At 40.1% G+C, this 25,657-nt stretch overlaps 1 protein-coding gene across 5 annotated transcripts in view; it reads left to right on the top strand.

Annotated features, from left to right (window-relative positions):
* Positions 1-25,657, top strand: part of pik3r3b (phosphoinositide-3-kinase, regulatory subunit 3b (gamma)) — a 585,349-nt gene that overhangs the window by 129,176 nt on the left and 430,516 nt on the right. For all 5 annotated transcript variants that reach the window (XR_010019924.1, XM_063064385.1, XM_063064386.1 and 2 more), the window contains one exon: positions 24,183-24,275. Coding sequence is in view for 4 of the 5 variants with exons in the window: in XM_063064385.1 (XP_062920455.1) it covers positions 24,183-24,275 (93 nt within the window). In the remaining variant the exon portion in view is untranslated. The remainder of the gene's footprint in view (positions 1-24,182; positions 24,276-25,657) is intronic.

Below are 25,657 nucleotides of genomic sequence, written 5' to 3' on the forward strand. Positions count from 1 at the left end.
CTGCGTGTCTGGTGGGGACTAAAGGTGAGTGAGCTGCCCCAGAATGGATATGACAAGTTCCTTCACCAGAGGTGCTACCCCCTGCTGGACAGCCCATACACCACACATAATCAAAATTATTGTTATTTGTCATAAAGTAGAAATTCCATTATTTAAAAATATTAATAAAATATATTACTGTGCAACAATGACGCTAGTGATGTTTCTGATAACTTGATAACTATTTGGCTCTTCTGTATTGTCTTCAATCTTCCTAACAACATCTGATCCACTTAAAATAATATTCCTCACATTATTTTTCTATGGTTAAAAAATGAAGTTAGTTGCATTGCCTTTTTGTATGATGACCTGTACTGCATTATTCACACCTGTTGGGCACGTTGAGATAGTGTCTAATTACAGATGCGTGACTTGAAAAATTTAGCCAGGATTTACAGAAATTTGCAGATGTGACCATCACATTTTGTACATTTGTCTTTAGACCATAAGACATATGCCAGATTTTGTGATAATACTTCAAGAAATGTAGTTTGAGAAATCAGGGGCAGTGTATGCTTTAAATCAGCACAGAATTGACAAAAAAAAGACACACTTTTTATACTTGTTCGGACATGGGGTTCAAAATGCAGATTGTACTATTTTATTGTGGGATAACTATCTAGAGTAAATTTGTTCATCTGCTGAATTTAAAATGTAGAGATCATTTAAGAGAATAAATCACCAAATTATTACAAGTTGGTGTGTAGAGCACTGTCTGCTTTGTAATAAAATTTTTACTTGGAAGCTAATTGTTAAATATAGTCTGATGCTCACCATATTAACTCTGAAATTCACGATTTTGCTTCTGAGTTGTAAATGCAGATGATGTGTTAATGCCTGGAAACAGTTGAACATGCTGTGCTAGACTTGAAAGGAACAGTGAATGCATGAACACAAGTTCTACAATATTCTGCATGGCCTGCGGAGCAGTTCACTGAGAAACAGCTGCAGTTAGGTGGTCTGTAACTTTAAAAACTTGCACCTCATTAAGACTCTCCCTCAGGAGTGCCCCATCTCTGTTCCACTCAAAGGCAATCCTAAAACTGCCAAAAGAAATCAAACTTCACTCCCACCAACCCGACTGTGACATCAACTGCCTCCATTTACACTGCGAAGGCAAGATGGGAGTGAATATATTCCTGGAAATTCAAGGCGTATGCAAAATAGGCATGAGTTGGCAATGGTAAATTAGGAAAATACATTAAAAAATGACTAACACTTAAAGAGCAAACACATATTAAATAATGTAAATCCCTATAAAAGGTAAATTGGTCTATCTATGGCTTAAAGTGAGACCTCTTATTTTTTTTTACGCCTATTCATCACATTTGCACCCTTTGATAGTAAAATAGAAAGTTGCAGAATTTTTTAAATGCTGAAAGACTGAAATTTGCCAGAGATCAAAGGGACCTATGTGCCCTTGTGTAAATTTAACTTTCAGATACAAGAAATATGGAAGGTGGATGCTGGGTTGAGCTTTATCACAAGAGAAGTGGAGGAGAATGGAATTGTCTTATAGTTGAGCTCTGGTGAGACTGATCTGGAATACTGTGTACAGGTGCGATCCTGCAGTCCACGTCAAGATAGGAGGAGAGCAGATGAATGTTACAAATCTGTGTGCTGAGAAAACACTGAATACTGAAGGTTTCTTAACTTGTATATAGAGTAATGTGGCATATTTGTGTTTTTTTTAATTAGACAATCTCTTTTTTTCCTTTATGTCATCATTCTCACCAAACATAAAAACCACATAACCTTGTCTAAAAAAGGTTAGTGGGATTATTAAAAACGCAAACAGGAGGAAATCTGCAGATGCTGGAATTTCAAGCAACACACATAAAAGTTGCTGGAGAACACAGCAAGCCAGGCAGCATCTCCAGGAAGAGGTACAGTTGACGTTTTGGGCCGAGACCATTCGTTAGGACTAACTGAAAGAAGAGCTAGTAAGAGATTTGAAAGGGGGAGGGGGAGATCCAAAATGATAAGAGAAGACAGGAGGGGGAGGGATGAAGCCAAGAGCTGGACAGTTGATTGGCAAAAGGGACATGAGAGGATCATGGGATGGGAGGCGTAGGGAGAAAAAAAGGGGGAGAGGGGAAGCCCAGAGGTTGGGCAAGGAGTACAGTGAGAGGGACAGAGGGAGAAAAAGAGAGAGAGAAAAAAATAATAATAGTAAGTAAATAACGGATGGGGTACGAAGGGGAGGTGGGGCATGAACGGAAGACATATAGCCAGAGAAAGCAGGATCTCCCAGTGGCCACACATTTTAATTCCACATCCCATTTCCATTCTGATATGTCTATCCACGGCCTCCTCTACTGTCAAGATGAAGCCACACTCAGGTTGGAGGAACAACACCTTATATTCCGTCTGGGTAGCCTCCAACCTGATGGCATGAACATTGACTTCTCAAACTTTCGCGCTATTGCCCCACCTCCCCTTCATACCCCATCCGTTATTTATCTATCTATTTATTTATTATATATTTTTTCTCTCTCTGTTTTTCTCCCTCTGTCCCTCTCACTATACTCCTTGCTCATCCTCTGGGATTTCCCCCTTCCCCTTTCTTTCTCCTTAGGCCTTCCGTCCCATGATCCTTTCATATCCCTTTTGCCAATCAACTTTCCAGCTCTTGGCTTCATCCCTTCCCCTCCTGTCTTCTCCTATCATTTTGGATCTCCTCCTCCCCCTCCCACTTTCAAATCTCTTACTATCTCTTCCTTCAGTTAGTCCTGACGAAGGGTCTCAGCCCGAAACGTCGACTGTACCTCCTCCTAGAGATGCTGCCTGGCCTGCTGCGTTCACTAGCAACTTTTATATGCGTTAGTGGGATTATTGTGTGTTTTAAAGTGTGATGGTAGCTGAGATTAATCATTGACTTTTGTGCGAGATTCTTTTGAAATCCAGAATCTTTGAAAGGATTAACGATGATTGGTAAGATGATCCCTGCCAGTTCTGTTGTACGTCCTTACTTTGGAAGTTGTGTGGTAATCAGTGGGTAGGTAGAGTCTTCCTGCTTCTGTGGTCCTGACTGATACAAATAACTCCCAACATGGATGGAAATTCATCGTGCAGAACCACACCATATTGAGCTCATTTCAGCACGTTGACCTGGCAACACACCATCATGTTGAATCACCACAACTGGTATTGAGCCCGATATTTTGGCCAGCAACATTCTTCTTCTTTGCTTGCAATGTCACTGTGGCATTATCACACACTGCAGATTGCCAGGGGAAATAATGGATATGGAAAATAGGATGACTCCGCAAAGAAAATATATGCAAAATAGCAACAGAAGAACTAATGTGTGTTCAAGGAATGCAACTGAGTGACTTATTACATGACCTATCACTGGAAAAGATTTTGACCAGGACTATGATGTAATTCAAGAGCCTTTCAGTAAACTATTAATTCAGTAACTATATTAGAAACAAAATCTTTTACATTCAGCATTCTGTTAATGTGTTTCTGTCGACAGCTTGGAAGTATTTTCTTTCTGTCTCCAATGCATAATTAAAAGAGTCATAAAACTGTATGAGAAAGGTTGGTATAATCACAATAAAATCATAAAATGGGAAGAAAATAAAGTTCCACTGTGAACTCTCTCCCTGGTTTTAAGATCCCTTAGGAACATAAAATGAAATGTATCCAGTCCATGATATTCAGGTAGAGGACAGGCAGCAGCAGTCTTGTACATAATGATTTGAAACATGCCATTTACAGCTGTCTACTTTGCACTTCTAATTGAATAAAAGCATTTGAGTCTGATGGATGACACTGAAGATAGAATCTGTCAAGCATCTGCTGTCTTGCATTCCCAGTACAGACAAGCACAGCCCAGTTCTGCAGTTAAATACACAGCTATTTAAGGCGAGAAGATACTTGTGGAATTTGAACTGGTTGCTGCCCTTCGTGTTTCGGATGACTTGGTTGGTCCTTAGAAGGACAAAGAGAGGATTCTTGCCAGGGATAGGGGGTACTATTCAGGTCTATCAATTGGTGCATCTCTATAATTCATCTCTATAATCAATGAAATATTCTGCTATTCAGTTGACGGTGGCCAAAATGGACTTGGCTCTGGGTGGTGTTTGTATTACCCTTTATAAATTATTAGCTATTCCTGTAGCACTTTTGTGTTCATGTGTGTTATTGGAATAAGATCCTAATGTGCGAGATCAGTTTTCCTGGAGGTGTCTTGCTTTTATCTCGAGTGTTACTATAAATCAGCTTTTGACAGCCTGTCTAGTAATGGCAGACATTAGCTAAGAAGTTAAATTTGGAATCAAGATATATAAAAATAATTTACTAAATTCTGAAAGGTATTAATAAGACTGCTTGTGGCATGGTGGCCTTTTAAATATACTTCATAAGGTTTCATATCATAATATGATACTGTGTTATGATAAAAATGTTAATCCTTCAGGAAGTGGGTCAATGACATGATCAATAAACTGTCCTTCATCTCATCAGCCATGTTTGAATTCAGACCTGAGCAATCTGTTCTCTATTGATTGTGAATCAGGCATTTCAGCATATAATTCAATCTATTTTCTAATGAATGAATGCAAGTATAAATTTGTGTATGTTTCACAAGCTGAACAAACTGGAAAATCATGACGATAACTGGTGTGGGAAATGTAAGTGCCCAACTACGGAATAGAAATAGAACCATAACACACAGGTTGATTACCCATCCTGTCTGAACTTGGTCTTGGAAAATGAGAGATGAATCTATTATCCACAAGTTTTTAGAAATGATTTTAAACTTATGATTACTTACCCACTCACCAAGGAAACTGCTATTTTTTATACTTCATTAAAATGTCTGCCAGTTCACCTCTTCATGTTCTCTGTTTCAGAGGGATAATCCAAACCTCTTTCCCAGCCTCATCTCATAACTTGTGTCCCTCTTCCCCTGCCGTGTCCTGGTAAGCCTTCTCATACATCGCTCCACCTGTGGCTCCCAGAATCAGCCAGTTACACTCCAGTGGACCCTAACAACTGACCTATAAATTTCTAGCATGATGTCTTTAATTTTGTTTTCCCACGTTACTCAAAGTAGGTAATCAATTTTATTTTGTAATAACCTTATCAATTCCTCTGTGAAATTCACCGAAGTCTTTTTACTTTGTGAGAGGTTAGAGAGAAATTGCAGAAATCTCTGTGGAAATGTTTGCTTTCTTGTTCACTACTGGTGAAATTCCTGAAGCCTGGAAAAAAATCTCATGTTGTTTAAGAAGGGTAGCAAGGACGAGCCAGGAATCTTCGGGTCGATCAGCCTTTGAGTAATGTCATGAAGAACCTTAGCAGTGATGCGGACTGCAATAATTGGCCTCTGGTAGCATGATCCTCTTTCTATTAGTCCAGCTGTCTCAGCTTGGACCATCATCCCCCAGAAGTTATTGGGAAATAATTTGCGTGGGTGAACTGCATTGGTTCAAGATAGATCTAGTTGTCAGGTGGCTTGCTTTGTCACTTCAGTGAGCGAATTAGAGTCAGGTGCTTTGTATCAGATATGAACCAACTGTGGGCAAAGAGGCGATAGTCGATATTCTCAAAGGACCAAAGCGGCTTAGAGATGACCTTTATTTAACCCCACCAGGGACAAATATATTGAACTAATTTCCTCACATCTCTTTGACAATTTGGACTCTCAATATCAGAGCTACTTGTCCAGTAGCGTGATCGGCCCCCACTACCCTTGCAGTGTGGGCTTTAAAAGGCTTAATGCTTTGTATGTGGTTCAGTAAATGTCTCATTAATCAAATGAATCACCAGATCGTTTACTTTTAATGTTTTCCAGCTGCAAATTTTTTTTACGTGTCAACTTTTTAAATTAACATACTGTACTTCTTTAAATAAAACGTAGAGACTTGCTGCGATGTCACACTACGTATAGCATGGCTGATTGGAGACCTAATTCATAAAGAAACTGCCATAGCAACCATAGAGCAAGATTAAATCAATAACATTTTTTAATTTAGAAAATCCCCTATTAATGTTTAACATAAATCAGGAAACAGCTGGAAGTTAAGCTAAACGTTTGAGTTTTAATGATATTGCTTTAGCTCATGTCACCCGGCTGAGCATCGGTAAATTTAAGAAAAAAGTGCTGAGAGCAGCAAAAGCAACAGTAGGAGAGATCTGTGATGGAAAATATTTTTTTTTCAAAGGAGCAGCAATTTTTGGCGGCTTTCCATGGCAAGGGATAAAGGCTCCTATTTGAATCCCTGTTAGCATATGTTTGCGTGCTCGGCCTGCTTTAATTTGCTGCTGAAAGCCAGTTGAGATTTGTTTCCACTGAAACTGATAGTGACTGGGTGTCCTTGGCACAGCAGGGCAGCAAATACTGGCATGAATATTTAGAAAGCATATCACCCAGTGGAGTGTGAGAAAGAAGCTTTCCTGGCAGAAGGCAGCTGAGAAGAGAAATAAGGCCAAGATTATCACTTGTATGTTTTGACCACGAGATAAGTTTGTGAAAGATAGCTTTATCAAATATAAACTTTGTGTCAAGATTTTAATGTAGACAAAATGGCAGATAATTTTTTCCCATTAACCAGCACACAGATTTTAAAATATCTGGGAAATTCTAAGCCTGTCTAAATACTGTGATATAATTTATACATTTTTCTATCATTGGTTTGTATCTTCACAGAATATTCGTACATTTTTCTCATCTGTTTTTTTGTCTTGTGCCTGGATACACGTTGAAGGACTCACATTGTGGACACTTATCCAGATTATTAATATTTATTGATCCATCCCTCTCTATTAAATGCCGCTGCCATCTCCGGATCTTTTGTAGTGTACGCACACTTACATGTTAAATATAATCCTAATACTTGACAAGTATGAAAAAGAAGAATTGAGCAATTTTTCTTTTGTTAAAATGACTATGAAAGTAGACATGGCTAAGCTGAAAATGTAATACACAGAATGTTGGGGTAACTCAGCAGGCTAGGAAATGTATCCTCTTTTTACTCAAGTCAGCACTATCCAGTGCTAGAGGAGAAGAGAGAGTCTGCTCTGCACAAAAACTAATCCGGAGCAGATGGTTCATTTCATGACAGCCTTCTGGGCCGATATTATTAATGGTACTAGGTTCTATTAGCTTGTCTTCTTTGTACACTGGAGTTGATTTAGAGTGCACTGCAAGAGATCGCTGACCTCTCACCTGTCAAACATGGTATCACCACTGTGGAAGATCCTTCCCAAGTTATTGTTCAGCAGAAATATGCACAAACTGTATCTTAAAATATGAAGTATAGTAATGATAAATGAAACATAGTAACTAATGAAAGGAGCAATGTTAAATATGTACTGTAAACCAATGGTCTCCAAAAGTTCAGTATACCCTGAAACAATCGTCCCAAAGTTCTGATGGAAAACTGCGTGACGTGGCATTAGTAATTGCTGGGAAGTTGATTGTTTGACTGGTGTCCCATGTTATGTGCAGGATGACTATAAAGCAATGGTGTTGGATTATAATACCTTCACAGTTCTGTAAATATACACAGTATTCTCAATTTTAAAATATCTGAATAAATAGGATGTGGGCTAGAAATGTTCACACATCTCTGTGGGGACAAAAGCAACATTGTGCAGTTAAGTTAAAAATTAGCTTGACCAGGTGTAGAACAATTTTACACTCATTTCTATGTGTTCTAGTATTTATCAAGAATCCATCTGCTCGTTGATTGAGATTTCGGTTGCCCCAAATGTTTTTTTACCCCAGAGAGATGGTCCCCAAAAGATACCACCTGTACTGCAAAACACAACATATATAGACAGTGAGCTTTTCAACTCCATTGGCCTGAGAAGCATCTGTTTTTATTTACTCCCAGAACAACCGGATTTTACTAGTCCTATTTCCCCTGAAAGCACTCAAACTGCTTTATGTAGCTGCAGAGATCTTTAAACTCTTATGATTTAAATAACAGCCTCGTGTGTGCCGTAACTGTTTAATACCCTCTGAATCATGTCAGGGTATACTATTGACCTTTGCTACATTTCACAACTAACTGTTTACTGCTGCAATAGGGAGACATCCAACCTCCACGGGCAGTAAAGCGTTTAGCTGAATAACCTTGCAGCGCCAACGATCAGCGATCAGGGTACAATTCCTGCTATTGTCTGTAAGGAGTTTGAATGTGCTCTCTGGGGCCATGTGGCTTTCCTCCACATGCTCTGCTTCCCTCCCACATTCCAAAGGCGTAGGGTTAAGGTTGGTGAACTGTGGGTATGCTACGTTGACGTCAGAAATGTGGCGACACTTGCATCGTCCTAAGACTATGTTGGTCGTTGACACAAAATGCTGCAGTTTACTATGTGTGTTAATGTTTCAATATACACGTGAAAAAAAAAAGCCTTTTATTGATAAAATTAACCTCTCTGTCTCCAAACTCTATACTTAAGGAGAGGAGATCTCACCTCCTATTCCTTGAGGTGTGGTCAGAACTGGCATAGATATTTTCCAGCATTGCAGGTCTCCTTTATGTGCAGGCTCTTGGCTGACACTCCAGCATTGGTTCACATGGGTTTTGCACTATTGTGACATTCAAAAAATAACTAGAAGTAGAAAGGAGAAATACTACAGTGCTCCTTAGAGAAGGTCAAAAAGTGAGACTAACTAGTTACCCTTACATAGTGCTGGTAGAGACTTTATAGGCTAAGTGGATTGTCTTGCAACTGTAACCTTTCTATTAAGTCCTCTGCACTTTCAGATAGCTAAAATTCTATGAATAATCTCTGCTGTCACATCTAATATTTACCCACAGTCAACATCACAAAGTCCAGTCACGACGCTCTGCAAAAATTGTCTACATGACAACCATGGCAATGCTCCAAAACTACTTCATTGGCTGTAGAGTGCTTTGGGCCAACCTTGAGGTGCCTTTCCTTTATCCTTCACAAATCTCAAGTCTGGAACAGAATATAGGATGAATCTTTACTGGGTCCTCTCCTGTCAGTTGCAATCTTTTATGTAACGGAAGTTCCCCTCTACCTTTTTTCCAGATTTAGACCAATAGAGGAGATGAGCTGCCTCTGTTGCTGTGTGGTATCTGCTGGTTTCTTTGTCCTTCTAGAAAATCATACTAATTTATTTGGTGTTGGAACTGTTGTGGCACCACTGTGTGGATATTACAAGCATTGCACATATTTTATTACTAAATTGTAATGCAGTCACAGTTTTTGTACAAATAGCATTATGGGCATTGTTGCATCACCATATTGTAAAACTTCAGGTTTGTATCATAATTATTTAATGCCAGTATTCTGTAAAAATGGATAACCAATTATGCTGTAGTATAATATCCCGGGGTTGCCCCATTGGCTAATAAATCTGGATAATTTCTAGTGTCCATTCCTGCCTTATGCTATGTTAGCCAATCTTATTTTGAGGAATGGGATAGGGGGCAGAGGTGGTGCTGTGCTTGAAGAACGATTGGCTAAGAGGAAAAATTATTGTTGCTTCCATTCCTGCTCCCTCCCAGTGACCCCTTCTTGAACTGAATTGTTGACTGAAATGCCAGCTACTCTCAGTGAAAGCTAATACAGGATGAACAACCAATTCAGCGAAGTAGGCAGTCAGTGCAGAGCACCCATTCAACAACAGGATATGGCAAGTGTGGATTAGGACAGGTTGTTTTCTGGCAAAGGCGTGCTTGATAATTGGGAGGCCTTCAAAAGTGAGATTTTGAAAGTACAGTTTGTGTGCTGCTGTCAGAATAAAGGCAAGGATAACAGGTTTAGAGAACCTTGGTTTTCAGGAGATATTGAGGTCCTGGTTAAGAAAAAGAAGGAAGTACATAGCAGATTTAGGCAGGAGGGAGCATATGAGGTATTTGAATATAAGAAATGCAAGAGAACACTTTAGAAAGATCAGGAGGGCTAAGGGAAGCCATGAGTTTGCTCTAGTAGACAAGGTAAAGAGCAAAAGGATAGCAAGGGACAAAATTAGTCTTCTGGAAGATCAGAGTAGTCATCTATGCATGGATCTGAAAAAGATGGGGGCAATCTTAAATGGATTTTTTGCATCTGTATTTGCGCAGGAGGTAGTCGAATAGTCTATAGAAGTAAGGCAAAGCAAGAGAGGTCATACACTATATATAGATTACAAACGAGGAGGTGTTTGCTGTCTTGAGGAAAATTAGGTTGGCTAATTACCCAGGGCCTGACAAAGTGTTCCCTGGGACCTTGTGGGAAGCTGGTGCAGAAATTGCAGAGCCCCTAGAAGAGGTATTTTAAAAAGCACTTCCCATGGGTGAGGTGCTAGAGTATCAGAGGTTAGCTAATGCTGTTCATTGCTTAAGAAAGATGCTAAGAATAAACTGGCAAATTACAGACTGGTGAGTCTGACATCAGCAGTGGGTAAATTATTGGAATTTATTCTAAGGGACTGGCTGTATAAGTTTTTGGATAGTCAGGGACTGATTAACATTAGTCAACTTGGTGTTTTGTGTGGTAAGTTCTGTCTAACCACTCGTGTAGTTTTTCGAGGAAGTTACCAGGAAAATTGATTAAGGCAAGTCAGTGGATGTTGTCTACATGGACTTTAGCAAGGCGTTTGACAAGGTCCTGCAAAAGGGGGTTGGTCAAGCTGATTCAGTCACTTGGCATGCAAGTTGAGGTAGTAAATTAGATTATACATTGGTTTGGCAGAAAAAAACCAGAGAGTGGTTGTAGATTGTTGCCTCTATTGGAGGCCTGTGCCTAGTGGTGTGCTCTAGAGATCAGTGCTGGGTCCATTGTTATTTGTCAATTAGTCTAGTCAAGTCAAGTTTATTGCCATTTAACTATATGCATGTGTACCATCAAACAAGGCAATATTTCTGTGAACCAGAGTATAAAGCACTGTAGTATACATCACACACACAACACAAAATAACGTATGAAAGTAAGAATGAAATCTATAGATAGGTTACACATAAATAAACTGAAGTGCATAAATTAAATATGATAACGTACAGAGCAGACTAACTAGTGACATTCTGAGTCTGATGTGGCAGAGAGCTCAGAAGCCTAATAGCCAGAGGGAGGAAACTATTTCCCATCCTAACCATTCTTGCTTTTATGCATCAGAGGCTCCTGACTGATTGTATAGAATCAAAGATGATGCTGGACAGATGGGATCTATAGCAATGATCTGGTAGATAATGTAAAATGGACACCAAGATTGGGAGCGTAGAAGACAACAAGGAAGACTATCTTGCAGTGGGATCTGGATCAGCTGGAACAATGGCAGATGGAATTGAAAGCAGGCAAGTGTGAAGTGTTGTACTTTGGGAGGACAAACCTGGGGAACACTTACATGGTAAAAAGTAGGGCACTGAGAAGTGTGGTAGAACAAAGCGATCTGGGAATATAGATTCATTATTCCTTGAAAGTAGCATCACAGGTAGATAGGGTCATAAGGAATGTTTTTGGCATGTTGGTCTTCATAAATATAAGTAATGTGTACAGGAGTTGGGATGTTATGCTAAAGTTGTATAAGATGCTGGTAAGGTCTAATCTGAAGTTTAGTCACCTTTCTACAGGAAGGATGTCAATAAGAGAAAACTTACAAGGATGCTGCCAGCACTTGAGAATCTGAATTATACGGATATTTTGAATAGATTAGGATTTACTTCCTAGAGCGTATAAAAATGAGTAGAGATTTGATTGAGATATACAAAATTGAGTGATATAGATAGGGTAAATGCAAGCAGGCTTTTTCCATTGAAGTTGGGTGAGATTAGAATTAGAAATCCTAGATTGAGGTTGAAAGGTGAACATACAGGGGAACTTCTTCAGACAGGGTGATAAGAGCGCAGAACAAGCTGTCAGTTGAAGTGGTGTATGTGGGTTCGATTTCAGTATTTAACAGAAACTTGGATTTGTACATAGAAAGCAGGGTTTTGGAGAGCTGTGATCCAGTTGCAGGTTGATGAGACTAGGCAGATTAGTAGTTCAGCATGGACTAGATGGACCAAAGGGGTCTGTTTCTGTGCTGTGGTGTTCTATGACTTTATGACTCCAGTACCTGGACATATATCAGTTGCCGTGGAACTGGACTCCAGCTAAGAGTCAACATTTTAGGCAAGTAAGAAGCACAGAGATTGGTGATCACTGCACAACATTAAAGAATAGTTTTAATCAAAATATAGCACAAATAACTCTCTTTATCAGTTGTAGTCAAAACAGATTAGCATAGTACCTTACCCAATAATTTGATTGGAGTTTCTCCCAGATAATGCTGTAACTTATGCCATGGGGCAGGGAAGGTTATGTTTTGTAAACTGTGTATTCATGATTTTCTAATTATGTCATGGTGGTAAGGCAGAAGCAAACTCCTAGTCTGTATAAAGCAACTCTTTGATAGTGGTGAATAGCAACTGCCTCAATATTACCCTTCAACCATCATGCTCCTGAACTAGCAAGGATAACCTCAACACTGAACTGATCTCCACATCCCATGGACATTGAATGACTCTACAATTCTTGTTCTCAGTATTATTTACTTTTATTATTATTATTTGCTTTTTTTCTATTTGCACAGATTTGTTATATTTTGCACTTTGGCTGGTTGTCAGTCAGATTTGTTTGTAGTTTTTCAATGATTCTGTTGTATTTTTTGTCCTATTGTGAATGTTTGTGAGAAAATGAATCTCATGGTACTATATGATGACATGTATGTACTTTGGTAATACATTTACTGTAATTTGAACTTTAATGGTGAGGCAACTTTAAATTTTTCAGAATGAGCTGAGGCGTAACAAGTTATAAGAAAGTGACGCGTGATGATCAGGCCTAATAGAATGTAAGAGAACTGTACAGATTTTATGGAGATTCAAATACAATAGTACTTACGCAAGAGTCTGAAGTAAATTGGAACACCGGTGTCAATGTAATTAATCTAACTCCATTTGTTGTGTAAACTGTATTGGATTTCATAAAGTGGTTGACCTACCCATCTCATGTTTTTGACATCTGTTTAGTTGGTCTGTTTTATTTCACCAAAATACTTGATTTATAGGTAGAATATGAAACACTATGATGGCAAAAGTTACGGCAAGCAGAATTTTTTACAGGCTTCCTCTTGAACAGGAGAAAAATGTTAAAGTATTTCCTCAAGCTGGTTCCAGAGTTGCAGTGGTAACCAGGGACCCAGGGCCTGTAGGGTGAAACAGTGAATAGCGGGATGTTAATGTACATTTAAAAAAAAACAAGATTAGAGGCATTATTATCTTGCCAAAAGTGCCAGAAATGCATGTATCAGGCAGCATCTGTGGGGTCTTCGGGTGGGAGGAAAGAAACAGAGCTGATGTTTCAGGCAAATGACCTTTCATCAGAACTCCTTGTGTGTTGAAAGATCATCAATGCTGAAAGGCTAGGCAGCATCTATAGAGGTTCTTTCCTCACTAATGCTGCCTGACCTTGCTGTTCTGGTTTCTCAGCTATCCAGCAGTACTTTGGTTCCGTTTCATGGTGGGACATTGAAATTTCTGTTTTACACTGAGTCAAAATACATTTGTGTATGTGTTTGTGAGTGTGTTTGTTCATGCTTGTGTCTGTGTGCCTGTGTCTTCCCTACAAATCCTGGATACTCTTCTTGTGAAGGAATCTTCCTTGACATAGACCAGAAGACTAGGCTATAAACATGAAACATTTAATCCCTGATGAGCTTAACAGTAATAAATTTCCTCTGGGGGAGCTGGCTTTTCTAATTGTACATTTTACTTTACCTGTATAATACCTAAGCCTCAATAGCTCCCGAGTGCAACTAGATCCTCAGTTTCCTTACTCACAGACCCCAGTCAGTTCGGATTGGCAACAACATTTCTATCACAATCTTCATCAGCACAGGCGCACCACAAGGCTGTGTGCTTAGACCTCTGCTCTACTCGCCTTATACTTATGACTGTGAGGCTAAGCACAGCTCCAATGCTATACTTATGTTGGCACAGGAGTCTCAAGACACACACCACCAGGTTCAGGAACAGTTGTTACTCCTCAATGATCAGACTCTTGAACCAGAGGGATAACTTCACTCACCCCATCAATGAACTACTCCCCCAACTTAGGGACTCACTTTTAAGAACTCCGCATCTCATGTTCTAAACATTTATTGCTTATTTATTATTAATTCTTTTTCTTTCTTTTTGTACTTGTACAGTTTTTCTTTGCCTTTTGCATATTAGTTGTTTGTCCGTCCTTTTGGGTGGTCTTTCATTTGGTGTTATTGTGTTGCTTGCGTTTACTGTGAATGCCCACAAGAAAGTGAATCTCAGGGTAGTATTTGGTGACATATATGTATTTTGATAAATTTATTTTCTACTTTGAACTTGGTTGAAATTATGCATTTATATTTACTGGAGCATGAGCTGTTGTTGCTGCTGGTTTCTCACAAAATTTGTCTTCTTTCTGGGGGAGCATGGAACAAAAGTACAGAAGAGTATTAACATTAAAATTCTGTAGCTCATTTTCAGATTCTGGCCATTGCTCTTCCTCATCTCTGTTATCTTTTCCATTCTGACAGCCCTCCATGACACTTGCAATCCTCTAATTCTGACCTTTTTGATTAATACTCCTAAGAACCTCTGGCTATGCTAAACATCATGAATAAATAGAAGTTGTTGTTATTTTTTGAACTATTTGTGTTAGTCTGGATCCCTGAGATTTTGTTCAGTGAAGGTGTACGGTAATGAAAGTAATCAATCAAATTCAAAGAAAATATCTACGATATTCACTACCTTTTGATGTTATTGCAGGCTTGGATATCACCGTACCTAAAGACACAATTTACACTGTCTGAACTAGCTAACAAATGAATTGAAAGTCATATTTCATGACGTTTAATCAGGTTTGTGACGCCATTTCCTAAATAAATGAAAATTTCCTGCTGAATTCAACTCAAAGGGATAGACTGCTATTATGCAGACTCAAGTTTTTGCTTGCTGCTTTACAACATCAGTACATGAACCTTGCCTCATTAATACACATCTGGCAGGTTTAGGTCTGGGCCAGGTCCGTCACTTGCAACGTCAGGATCCTGGCTGGTGTGACAGTAGGATATGGGATTGCAGGTAATGGATGGTGGTTCAGGACAGGTAGGTGTGCTTATTGTCATGACCAGTTGACCTGATGCTTCAATTAGAGAGTCCAGAGGAGTGGCTGGTTGGAAACAAATGCCTCCTTGGGCCGCATTTGATCTCCAGCTGACTGCAGAGGCACATTGTACATCTGAATCCTGAAATACTAATCTGATCCACAAGAAAACCCTGATTTACATGCTAAAGCTGCCAAGTACTTGGAATAGGTTGGCTGCCTGACCGACCGCTGGATTGTTGGGCTAATGTTCACCTTTGTCAGTGGCCTAAGTAACTAGTAGTGAATAGACTGTTAGTTAGTAACTCCACCCAAATGATTTTCCCATTCGAGGCAAATCTGTAAAATCTGTTTCCTGTTATTTAAAATGATCACTTCTGTCAAAGCATACTTATTGTGGTTAGTTCCAAAACTCCTGGTCTGTTCGATGTACAGGAGGAACATTGATCACGTGTATTCATTTTGCATTTTCACTTTATTGACTTTGTAAAGCTGCCCTGGGGAAGGTCAGTCACTGAGGATCTCGAGGGGTGAGCACAGACCTCCATTTTATTGTCTCCAGCATCCATTCAGTTTACTGTTATGCTAATTCTGAGACATTTTGCTGTTTTGACTCTTGTCTGTTTGTTCTTCTGAATTTTGGATAGCATTCCAAGTGTTCCCTCAGAGTAACAGATATGCATGTTTTTCCTTCAGAGACCAAGAACTTGGCTTTGTATGAAGTGTCATTAATGCAACCTTGAGGAAATTTGGGGCACATGTATCTTGTGAACACGTTGAGAAATGACAGACTTAGGAAGAAAAAAATGCATTGAAAGTAACTCATCTTGTTAATTGGAAATTTGAGATATTTTTTACTGTGAGGTATTAAAATGTTTCGTAGCAATTTGTTGTTGATCAGCTCAATACTCTATGGCCACAAAAAGAGTTGAATAACATCCAGTTTGATTTGTGTGACTTTTCAATTAATAGCAAGCGTGTGTGTGTGTGTGTGTGTGTGTGTGATTTATTCTCTGTATGTGCATGATTATAAGGGTGTGTAAGTGTATTTTGTGAACATCCATACAAATGTGTGTGTGTGTGCCTTGTTACATGTATGATTATGTATTAATGTGTTTTGTATCTGTGTATGATCTGCATGTGTATGTACTTGTGTATTTTTATTCCATGACTGCATGTGTGCTTTATGATTGTATATACATTTGTGTGGATGCCTTTATGCACTATGTGAATGTGCGTGCATGTATGTGTATGATTTTCATGTATGTGTTTGAGTGCAATCATTGAAGAGTCAAAGAGACTCCCTTCTCTTCATGCACACCCACATCCACTCTGGAACAGCTGTTGTTTTATCTAATTTATGAACTGGTGAGGATTATCTGCTGTGTGTTCAGCTTTTTTGGCCAACTTGTTCTTTAAATGCCATCTCATCGATTTATAGCACAAATTTGTGAAACGAAACAGCAACCAACTAACAGCATTAGTGAAGAATGCAAACTTTACTCAGGTACATGTATGCTACCCGTGATGGCACAGTGGTGTAGTGGTTGGCACAACGCTTTACAGTGCCAGTGACCCGGATTCAATTCCCGCCACTGCCTGTAAGGAGTTTGTATGTTCTCCCGTTTCCTCCCACAATACAAAGACGTATCAGTTGGTACATTAATTGGTAATTGTAAATTGTCAAGTGATTAGTCCAGGGTTAAATAGAGTTGCTGATGGATGGCATAGCTCAAAGGGCTGGGAGGGCCTGCTTCACAGTGTATCTCAATAAATATATAAAATAAAATGTACCTGGGCAGCATCAATCCCATCATTCTCTGGGCAAGACTTCCTTAGGAATTTGAATCATGGAACTATAATTAATAATCAGTGTGGGCTATGTTCCAGAATGTAGTTCTGAACAGCAAGAAGATGTTTAATGAGGTGACCAGGGAGTCTGTTGTAGATCAGCATACATTAGACAAGTGGATGGTGGAGTATGTATTATCCATAGCCAAGAACATTAACGTCATTGTATGGCCTTCAACAGAAGAGTTGGGACCCTGTATCCAGGAAAGACCCAAGGCATACTCATCCAGAGACAGCCTGCTCTGCATCCTACATTACAGACACAACGCTGAATGATGGGATGGATCTTGGGAATAAGAGCTACTGCTTCTCTCCTGCGTACCTGGGCATGATTCAGTAGGAAATTGTAACTAAAGCAGTCTAGTGGAAAGTGCCATCACTATCCTCAAGGCAAGTGGATTAATTATAGGTACAGTGCTGAAGGGATTGGTGGCTACCCTCTCTGGCCTTAATCAGATTGGTGAGATCATGACATTTCTTCCAGCACTCTGGCCACATCTATTAGGCCTCACTGCTGGCATTGACTTATTCTTATGCCATTTCTTCTCAATCTCACTTTGTCACTGCCTGGAATTCATGGATTGGTTGGGGGATGGTGTTGCTTCCCGGTGAAGGATGTTGCAATCCACTGTGACCCCAGAGATGCAGGAGGCAGAGGTACCCAAGTATATGCCTTTAGTTTCCCTGTACTTAGTAGCCTCTTTATTTTCAATGTTGCAGTGTCCTCCCCCAGGGAGAGGGCACACTGGTTAGTGGACCCAACACGGAGCATGCATCTGCAGAGGCCCAGTAGTCCGTTTGTTATTTACCATCTTGTCTAAAAAGCCGCGTGTTGAACTGGAAAAAGAACCCTAAAAGGATGCAACAATACTTGTATGCTGCTACTTGAGCATAAATTGAAAGAAGTGTTCCTTTGCAATAGGAAAGAAAATTGTATTAAATTCGTGACATGTTTAAAACAAAGACAGATTCCTTGTTCACAAGATCACAAGACAAAAGAGCAGAAATAGGCCATTCGGCCCATCGAATCTGCGCCGCCACTCCACCACAAGCTAAACTATTCTCCCATCTAGTTCCAATTTCCTGTCTTTTCCCCATATCCCTTGATACCCAGACTAATCAGATACCTATCAATCTCCTCCTTAAACACCCTCAATGATCAGGCCTCCACAGTTGGATGTGGCAATGAATTCCATAAATCCATGACCCTCTGTCTAAAAAAATTTCTCCTTGTCTCTGTTTTAAATGGGTACCCTCTAATTCTAAGACTGTGGCCTCTTGTCCTGGACTCACCCACCAAGGGAAACAGCCTTTCCACATCTGCTCTGTGTAACCCTTTCAACATTCAAAATGTTTCTTTGAGATCCCCTCTCATTTTTCTATACTCTAATGAATACAATCCAAGAGCCGACAAACGCTCCTCATATATTAGCCCCTGCATTCCAGGAATCATCCTCGTAAATCTTCTGAACTCTCACTAACATCAGTACATCCCTTCTAAGATAGGGGGCCAAAAACTGCACATAGAGTATTCCAAATGAGGCCTCACCAGTGCTCCATAGAGCCTCATCAACACCTCCTTACTCTTATACACTATTCCTCTTGAAATGAATGCCAACATAACATCGCTTTCCTCACTGCCGATCCTTCCAAAATGTACAACCGTGCATTTCTCAACATTGTATCTCATCTACTATTTCTTTGCCCACTCTTCTAAACTGACCAAGTCTCTCTGCAACCTTTCTGTTTCTTCAACACTTCCTGCTCCTCTACCTATCTTGGTGTCATCTGCAAACTTAGCCACAAAACCATTTAATCCATAACCTAAATCACCGATATACATTGTAAAAAGAAGCGGCCCCAACACCGACCCCTGCAGAACACCACTAGTAACCGGCAACCTTCAGAATAGGATCCCTTTATTCCCACCCTTTGCTTTCTGCCTATCAGCCAATGCATCACCCATTCCAATATCTTTCCTGTAATTCCATGGGCTCTCATCTTGTTATTGTGGAAAATACAGTCAGTTCCAGAAAAATCAATTTAATTCAACTAATTGATAGCAGCTGAAACTCACTCCTTTACCACCTTCAATTGAGAGTTTTATTTTCAACATTGCCTGAAGGATTGATTTCTGTGACACTGCTTGCTTGGAAGTTACTGCCAGAGTCATCTCTTCTTGCAGTGCTTACTCATTTAGTTTTTCTCACACTCTGTGCAAATTAGTTCATTACAAATGCAAAGAAAAACATCAACTGTCTGTTAGAATCCAGCCTTGTCTTTTGAAGAGTTTTAATAGAAAGATGATAAATATAGATGGTTTAGCTAATTTAAACATGTGGGCCAAGGAAATAGCATTATTAATGTTTGTGTTCATGGAGCTCCCTGCCTTTGAATTTCTGTGGTGCCTATAGGTATGTGTTAAAAATGGCTGCTGTGCAGAGTGCCAAATTCCAAGGCTTTGGCAATACAAGTCAGCTTCACACAGCCAAAGTTCCTTTTCCACATTTTACCAGACCTCCATTGGCTTCAAGAAACTAACTGTAATGCAGACATAGAATATTTCATACTCCCTTGTTTTACAGCCTCAATAAATTCTTACTCTTTTTAGTCAAGTGATGCAAAACCACTTTTCAACTATATATATATATATATATATATATATGTGTATGTGAAGAAAAGCATCCATTAGTCTTGCGAGACCATGGATCTGCGCCTGGAAAGTCTTCACTCTCCAGGGCACAGGCCTGGGCAAGGTTGTATGGAAGACCAGCAGTTGCCCATGCTGCAAGTCTCCCCTCTCCACGACACCAATGTTGTCCAAGGGAAGGGCATTAGGACCCATACCGCTTGGCACCAATATCGTCGCAAAGCAATGTGTGATTAGGTGCCTTGCTCAAGGACACAACACGTTCCCTCGGCTGGTCTCGAACTCACGACCTTCAGGTCGCTAGTCCAATCCCTTAACCACTTGGCCATGTGTGCACGCACGTGCACGCGTGCGCGCGCACACACACACATATATCAGCCCTTTGACTTTGCTGCACCATTCAATACAATTGCAGCCGATCCTATATCTCAACAGCATAAACCCACTCTCTCTGTATACTTTAATGTAGAATAAGTATAGAAATATAGCTCTCTCTTTGAATATATTCATTTACTTGTCATTTACCATTTTCTGTGGTTGAAAATACTGCGTTAAGAGATTTTTCCTCATTCCAGTCATGTGTTCACTCTTTATTCTTAGACTATTCTATGCCTCCTGTCCGATTTGAATGATCCTTCCCACATCTGATCTGTGTACCTCCATCAGAATTGTATGTTTGAAAGAAGTTGGTGCTTTTGTTTGCTTTAATGCATTCCCTTTGCCTTCAAAATCACAAAGAGAATATTCCATACTTTATTCATTGTTAAGAAGCTTTTTGAAATGCATTAAGCATTATCTTCAGAGTAAGTGAAATAACAGTGACCTTCTACCAACACAACAGCAAAGATTAAACGTAATGAACACTAAAGCATCTACAAGAGGCAATATGTCAGGAAGGTGGCATCCATAATTAAAGGCCACCACCACCTAAGCCGTACCCTCTTCTCAATGATGTCATTAGACAGGAGGAACAGGAGCCTAAAGTGCCACATTTCAAGGTGCAGCTTCCCATTGCTATTAGGCTCTTGAACCAACCTAAAAAAAGTCTAATACTACCTTGGACTATATTTCTTCCTTTTCTTTCTCTACTTTCCTTAATGTTGTTATATTTATTTTATTCTGTATGCATAACTTTTGTTAATTTTTTGTCGTGTTTGAACTGTATTGTGCTGCTGCTGTGAAAAGCTAATTAATATCCTGGGTACATATGCACATGACAATAAGCTTGATTTGAACTTGAACTTCCCAAATATACCTGACATAGGGCTGAGTGCACTGACCCTGTCATTAAAGCCTGGAATTTCCAGGAAATTTAATTGATTCTAAGACACAGGACAAATTTCTCATGAGGAAATTTTCATGTAACTGGTATATACTTAAATATTGCTGTGTCTGGATTTCATTGATAAAGTACCAAACTTCCTTGTTTGCATAGTTTTATCCAGATTACCAAACTATCTTCCCATGGAAAAGATGAGTTTCCTGAGTTTTTTGCACAAGTCATGAGCTGCTGTAAACTTAAACCCAACAATGCCACCTGCTACCTGAAGCAAGTGGAACTGAGCTCGGTGACACTCCCTTTCTAGTTAATCCTTGAATTTTATCATTAAGATCTGCACAACATCCCACAAGATGTTTTCAGCCTCATTCTGAACTCCTGATATTTTCAACTGAGTCATTGGAAAGACCTCTCCCTAGACATTATAATAGAAGAGGAAGATGTGAAGGCAAGACAAAACAGAGCAAAGGGCAGTCAGTCATGGTATTGTCTCACTGGTAGCAACACATTCTTACTCACTTTGAACTGTTTTAGTGTTTTGGTGTTGATTAAACACTTAGCAGGAAATTTAAGTGCAAATTCCTAATAGTGGATGATCCCTAAAGGGATTTGTGCAGAAAGTGAAACTGACGGAAGGGATCATCAATAATTGTAATGAATAGCAAAACAGGTAAGAAGGCCAGGGTAAAATTTCCATTGCAAATGGGACAAATAACTATAATTTCCATACAGGTCTGAAAGGTAAAATTCTAACTCGGTGTTCTTGCATTACTTCATTAACTGTAATTTGGATATATTCCTGGCAGATTTGCAAGTCAACAAAAAAAGATTGCTAGAGGACATTAGAATCAAATTCATTGCTTTGCACACAGTGCTTTGTGAGCAATTTTGGGTCCCTTGCTAAGAAAGGATGTGCTGGCATTGGTTTGGGTCCAGAAAAGGTTTTCAAGGAATGAAAGGGTTAATGTACAAGGTGTGTTTGATGGGTCTGGGCCTGTATTCACTGAAGTTTAGAAGAATGAGGGAGTGAAGCTCTCGCTGAAACCTTTCAAATATTGAAAGGCCTAGACAGAATGAACATGGAAAGAATGATTATAATATTCGTCGTCGTCGTGGCTATCCCTTGAGGTCGAGGATGATGGTCTTCGTTCTGAAGAAGTGGCCCACAGAGCAAAGACGCCTATGCGTGTACTTGTTTAATGTGTACTTGATGTTGCACTCCAAGAAGCACATGATACTTCACAAATCAACCAACTGATTCCAATGGCGTGGAAACCACGACGATTGGAGCTGATGGATTTGTTGCAGCCTTCATCCGCCTTCACAGCCATTGAGTTCGAAGTAACTTTGTCCGCCTGTTCCACTGTTGAGGTCTTGGTTGGATTGTTCTTTGTCAGGGACCTCACCCTCGACCTTACCGCCATGGGTGACCCTACCAGGAGCATAGCTCCAGATGGCATTGCTCTTGGGATCACAGGATCACACAAGCTTCTCCACCACGACAAGGTGACAATCCACGGTTATAATAGTGGAAGAGTCTGGCGCCAGAGAAAGTGTAACCTCATAGCCGAAAGATGTCCCTTTAGAACAGCGTTGAGAAATTTCTTTAGCCAGACGATGGTGAATCTGTGTAATTACTTGCCACAAATGCTTATGGAAGCCAAGTCATTGGGTGTACTTAAAGCAGAGGTTGGCGGGTTCTTGATTACTAAGGGTATCAAAGGTTACGGGGGAAGGTGGGTAAATGGGATTGAGAGGGAAACAAATCAGCCGTGATTGAATGACAAATCTCGATGGGCTGAATGGCCTAATTCTGCTCCTATGTCTTAACAAATGATGAAAGGCCCAGATAGAATGGATGTGGAAAGTATGTTCCCTATGGTGGGAGTGTCTAAGACCAGAGGACACAGCCTCAAAATAGTGGATACCCTTTTAGAATGGAGCTGAGGAAGAATTTCTTTAGACAGAGTGGTGAATCTGTGGAACTTGTTGCCACAGGCAGCTGTGGAGACCAAGTCTTTATGTATATTTAAGGCAGAGGTTGATAGATTCTTGATTGGTTAGGGCATGAAGGGATACAGGGAGAAGGTTGAGAGGAAAAAGGGATCAGCCAGGATAAAATGTCAGAGCAGACTTGATGGGCCAAGTAGCCTAATTCTGCTCATATATCTTACGGTCTTACAAGCACCCAGATCTTGCAGAATCTACCTCAATGCTTTCTGGCTTTAACTTCCAATGGAAGTGGCCCTAAAATAGTATTGTGAATCATGGAGAACTAGCTTCTTTTTTGATTTAATCATGCATTTATTTACAGTTTGTGTTGTAGAGACTGTTGGGGTGGGTGTGGGATGTGAATGGTGATTATTACATGCCATGGTTATCACATACAGTGTAGTGATTAAAACTTGGTACCTGTATCAGACAGCATCGTATTTAGATTAGTAGCTTCAATCACCTCAAACTACTGATAGTTGAATTTGGGTTTCTGCGCCACAACCCTCCATCAGTACTCAATGCTGGGACAGCTCAGATATGCTTGACCTCACTGGACAGGTATTGTAGATAAAATGCAGAAATTATAGCTGCCCTATATTCACTACTGAACACCCAAATTATGCAGCCTTTGGGAGCATGGAGGTCAGGAATCCTGTCATGGATTATTGAAGCTGTTGCCACTATTTGCTGAGTCATCTTTTTGTTTTCAGTCTGGGGCTCAGCAATCTTAAAGTGGGTGAGCCTAACTCACTTACTAAAGGCCCAGCACCTAAACTCAGTCATTAGCAAAAGTGTAAACTGCCATTATCTTATTTAAAAACACTTCTTGTAGGAATCGATATCTTTTTTAAAAAATAGCTTCTAAATGTAGTATTTTATATTTGAAATAGTTGATGTGAAGGAGTAATGCAGATAGAAAATGTCATCAAAGAACTCTGAAATATGCACATGTTCAGCTGGTCAGTTTTTCACCTGCAAGCTCTAACTTAATTATATTGCGGTTTCCAATTATGTGACTCTTTAACAGAAACTGTCCTGCACAAAGCAATGCTAGTTTATATAGCTACAATTGTAGAAATACCCCTTCCAAAGCTTCCGGTCCTGCTGGAATAGCCAACTGGACTGCTTGTCAAGAATGATAAGAATACATGTCAGAATACAAGATGTTTGCAGCTTGTTACATAATGGTTGTGATTAAAAATCCAGTTCAATTGATGCTCAGAGGAGTCTGCTGGCTGGCATAATAAATGGTCTCTCTGTGTTCTACATTGACAGTTCCCTCGGGGCAGGAGCTAACTGAGCTGTTAACTCTGCCGGATCAAGCACCGCAGATTGTGATGAAGCTGATTGAGGCCTTGGAAAAGCAAGGTACTGTCGTTAATAATTCTTTCAGTTACACTGTGTGGGCAAATTACAGGCATACACTTGTACAGGCGCATTCTAGTGTGCATGCAGTTCATTGCCAGAATACAGATTCTCCTCTTTTTCTGCATCAAAATTAAAGGGTTCAGGTTCCAGTCCATGCTGAGGATTGCGATAGGAGTCTTCATGTACAAACAGGAAGTGCTAGAAGTACTTGACAGGTCATCCATGGAGGGAGAAGCAGAGTTAACGTTTCAGGTCAACAACTCTTCGTCAGGGTCACTGGCATCAATCAGAGTCAGAGACACCCACTTGGCTCCCCTTCAAACCTTCAAAGGTCAAGGCAAACAAAGCAATATGGCAGCCTGACACTGCTCTACTAAGAATGTCGACTGTTGCAAGGTTTTGACCTGAAGCATCGACAATTCCGTACCTCCCACTGAAACTGCTTGAACTCGTGAGTTCCTCCAGCAGATTGTTTGTCTCCCCCCCCCCCCCCCACCGCAAGACCTTGCTGGCCTCATAAAAGATTTTACCTGGCCTGAGTTTGAATTGCAAGGTTTTGGTCACAAACCGCTGGAGGCATTGATTCCTGAGAAAAGATCGTGATCATTCCTAAAAGAAAGAATATTGACTGGGCTGAGGAACATGTGAGGGAGCAGGATTTGGAATGATAGTTCACATGGGGAAGATCAGCAGCATAGCTGGCCTGCTTTCCTGCTGTGAGCTGTTGTGTTAGCAGCACTTTCCAATTCTCCAATGCTACTCAGAAGGGACTCTGAGATTGGATAGAGCAACGCGTCTTATTCTGTCCCCTGTAGCTGCCATGCCTCTGAGTGGGGTAGATTTGTGAAGGGGTAGTAAAGTGAGTTATACTCCTTTTAAGCTAAACTAACAGTTGACAGTGTTTACCTCTATTCTGCTCTCCGTTCCTTCTCTGCTCTTTGGGCTTTGACACTCACAGACCCACTTGGGTTCTTTATGATGTCTTTGCTTGGGATGCAATAAGGGAATACTATGCTTATGGAGAACTGTTGTGAGTGGAGGTACCTCACCAGGATCCAAGCTCACACCGTTGCTTTAAGGCTGGGTTCTGAAAGTTGTGTAATGTGTAATAAACTGTTACATTGGATAGATGGAATTTGTTTGTTAGTTAGAAAAGAATAATTGTGCCCATGCAGGGCAGATGACCTGGCATTCCTCCAGCTCACTGTCCTTCGGGGCAGCTCGTACCTCTTCCAGATGAATCAGAGGTTTACGGCTAAACTAGGACACACCTTTAATATGCTCTGGCTTCCAAATTTAACAGACTGCGTTCCATTCATTTCAAGTAGCTGTAAACCAATATGTGTTCCAAATTTCAAAGTATTTATAAAATGATGGAATTC

This window comes from Mobula hypostoma, chromosome 12 (genome assembly GCF_963921235.1).
Source record: "Mobula hypostoma chromosome 12, sMobHyp1.1, whole genome shotgun sequence".
Classification (NCBI taxonomy): domain Eukaryota; kingdom Metazoa; phylum Chordata; class Chondrichthyes; order Myliobatiformes; family Myliobatidae; genus Mobula; species Mobula hypostoma.